The sequence below is a fragment of the Loa loa genome (assembly GCF_000183805.2).
Source record: "Loa loa unplaced genomic scaffold supercont3.880, whole genome shotgun sequence".
Taxonomy (NCBI): domain Eukaryota; kingdom Metazoa; phylum Nematoda; class Chromadorea; order Rhabditida; family Onchocercidae; genus Loa; species Loa loa.
This window is the reverse complement of record NW_018109060.1, coordinates 5,957-8,905: the sequence shown is the minus strand read 5'-3', so window position 1 is coordinate 8,905 and position 2,949 is coordinate 5,957. Positions and strand designations below refer to the sequence as shown.

General features: G+C 21.5%; 1 protein-coding gene across 1 annotated transcript in view; it reads right to left on the bottom strand.

Moving 5' to 3' along the window:
- Window positions 1-950: 950 nt before the first annotated feature.
- LOAG_19002 (hypothetical protein) overlaps window positions 951-2,949 on the bottom strand; it is a gene marked incomplete at both ends in the record, with an annotated part of 3,018 nt that continues 1,019 nt past the window's right edge. The window contains 4 exons of the mRNA XM_020451661.1: window positions 951-1,124; window positions 1,342-1,495; window positions 1,832-1,992; window positions 2,678-2,824. Coding sequence (XP_020304538.1) covers window positions 951-1,124; window positions 1,342-1,495; window positions 1,832-1,992; window positions 2,678-2,824 — 636 coding nt within the window. The remainder of the gene's footprint in view (window positions 1,125-1,341; window positions 1,496-1,831; window positions 1,993-2,677; window positions 2,825-2,949) is intronic.

Sequence of the window (2,949 nt, the reverse complement as noted above, 5' to 3'; positions counted from 1 at the left end):
AATGTTAATGTACCACTTCGAAACTGTGCGCAATCACCANAATCTCGTCCAATTCTTTAATGAAATTTAAAATTATAAGCTTATCATTGTATATGATTGTATTATTTATCAAAAATAAATATCATTCCATGTTATCATTTCTGATAAACAAGCTTAATCATTCAAACTTCAAATTTTAGCATAATCTGAAATTACTCTTAATGACATTGAAAACTATATACTTTAATTATTATTTGTTAAACGAATTAATTAATTAGTCAGAGAGAAGTAGGAAAATATTGAGAAAAAAAAAGTAAACAAAAATAAAAAATAAAAACTGATAATCAAAATAGCTTACATTAAATATGATAAGCAAAATTATCAATATTTTGCATTTTTTTCAATTTAAGTGAAATTCATATTTCAATATTCTTTAAAATTTCAATTACATACATGATAAAAAAATAATTGATTAATGATATGAATTAAATAATTTAATGACAATTAAACATAGCAATTATTCATAATATTAGTCTTCATAAAATTTATTTAAGAAAAAAAAGACATTAATTGTTGTCTTTTATAGCGATGACTTCAAATCCGTTTAATTTTCAATTTAATTTTTGATTTGGTTTCTATTTTTTAATTTTTAATTTAATTTTTTCCTAATTTAATTCGTGATTTGATTAAAAAATGGCATAATTTAATTCTTCAAGATTATTTTAATATAATTTTAAATGGATTACTTTTTCAGATCAAACTAGTTTTTAATTTCCTATTAAGTAAATATGTTAAGTGTTAACAATAAATAATATTGAGCAAACTATTAAGTAAACAATTTTAAATGTAATATTAAGTAAACAGAAAATTTGGCAATATTCAAAAGTAAACTATTTGATTATCAAATTTCTCTTTACTCAATTAATTGTTTTCATTAATTATCAAATTATATTTTCATTAAATACAATTACCTTTGCATTAATATTATTCGAAGTGATAATTCCACGTTTCCAATCATGTGTACTGATAAGAGCTTGAATAAGTGTTATCTTTTCACGCATTTTATTCCGTCTTTCTGATGCTCTTATCGTTTTATATTTTCGAATAGCTATCTTTCTTGGTGTATCATCATCTGTATTATTTACCTGTAAAGAAAAAAAATAAGAAAAAGAAAATTCTGGAAAAAAAATAATTGGAATAAATAAAAGTTGAAATTTCATAATTAAATTTCAACTACCAACGCAAAATTTGTTTTTTGCAAATTTTTTTTCCCTTTCAAAATAATATTTAATAATAAATGATTTAAAGATCATTGATCGTCAAATTATAGTGATAATTATGAAATGATAGTGATAATTATACCTTAACAGAATCATTTAAATCAACGCCATCTTCCAATAATTGAGCAACCGTATCCGGTTTTTCATATAAAATTGCTGAACTAAGAGTGCTACTGGTTGGTAATAAATCGGATGCATCACTGCTAATACCTTTGATTTGTTTTAAAGCCGCATATCTGTATATTAATTAATTAAAATAAATTGAAATTGTAATAAAAATATTAAATAAAATAACCAGCAAATATAAAAATATTATGATTAAAAATTATGATTTATTCATTGCAATAATTATAATATTCAAATTTATTGAACAAATAATCATAATTAATCAATAAATTCTATACGAATGTATTCATTTATCGGAAAAGAAAAAACTTTCGAATCGTTATAATTAGAAGAGAAGTAATTAATTATTATTAGAAGTAATTAAGTTACTGTTGTAATTGTTTAATTATTACTACTTATTAAAGTTGGTGTAAAAATTAAGGTTGGTATTTTGGAAGAAAATATACCCTCTAGAAGCGCTATCAATCCGAGTATCTTGCAATGATAGGATACTTCCATCTACATGAAATTCCATTTCGTTTTGGGAAGCAATAGAGCCAAAATTGGCCAAAGAACCGGTTAAACGGAAATGAAGTACATTTACAAGATTTTCCGATATTTTAGATATCTGAAATTTTGAAATATAAAAGGAAAAGGTTTTTTTTTCTTTCTTCCATTTTGATTTTCTAATCAATTAAATTTTCGTATAATTAATTAATTTTTGTGCAACTAATTGGAGGATTTTGCTCATTTTACTTAAATTAATATTTATTTATTTATTTGCATATTTGTCGAGTAAGAAAAAGAAAGTTTTTTTTTTGTTATATAAAAAAATAGGTAAGTAGCAAAAAAAACCGTTGATTAATTAATTAATTAACTGATTAATTAATTAATTGTGCTCCAATTTATTGTTAAGTTGGTAATAAAATTTATTATCTGTTAATATTTTATGTTTGCGAAATTTTTTTACCTCTTATTTATTCAGTTAAATAATTTTGCTAAACTATTATTTATTGTTTATTTGCATATTTATCAATATTTTTTTTAGTTATTTGTTATTTGTAAATCTATTTTTCACTTTTTATTTACTTTTCCTTTCTTTTTTTCTTTTTCAAATTTATATTCCTGGTAATCTTTTAATGAATACCAACTTGTTAATATTAAATTTTTTAAATTAATCTTCATTTTATTGGTTTTTTTTTGTTTATTAAATTATTATCTTTTTCATTCATTTTTTTTCTTTATTAATCTTAATTAATTTTAATCTATTAATTAAACTTTCGGCAATATAAAATGAATAAAAAAAAAGTTACAGATTTATCGGTAGTTGTTCGTGTTGTACCAATTGTACCATCAATACCAATATGTAATAAAGCAGAATCAATGAAAACAAACATTTTGGATGATATTTGATCAGTACAACAAATTCGACCATCAATTTGAACACGTCGTGATATCATCTGCAAAATGAAGATAGTAATTTGATAAATGATAAAAGTTAAATAATAAAGTTAATGGTGTGATATCATCTGCAAAATGAAGACAGTAATTTGATAAATGATAAAAGTTAAATAATAAAGTTAAT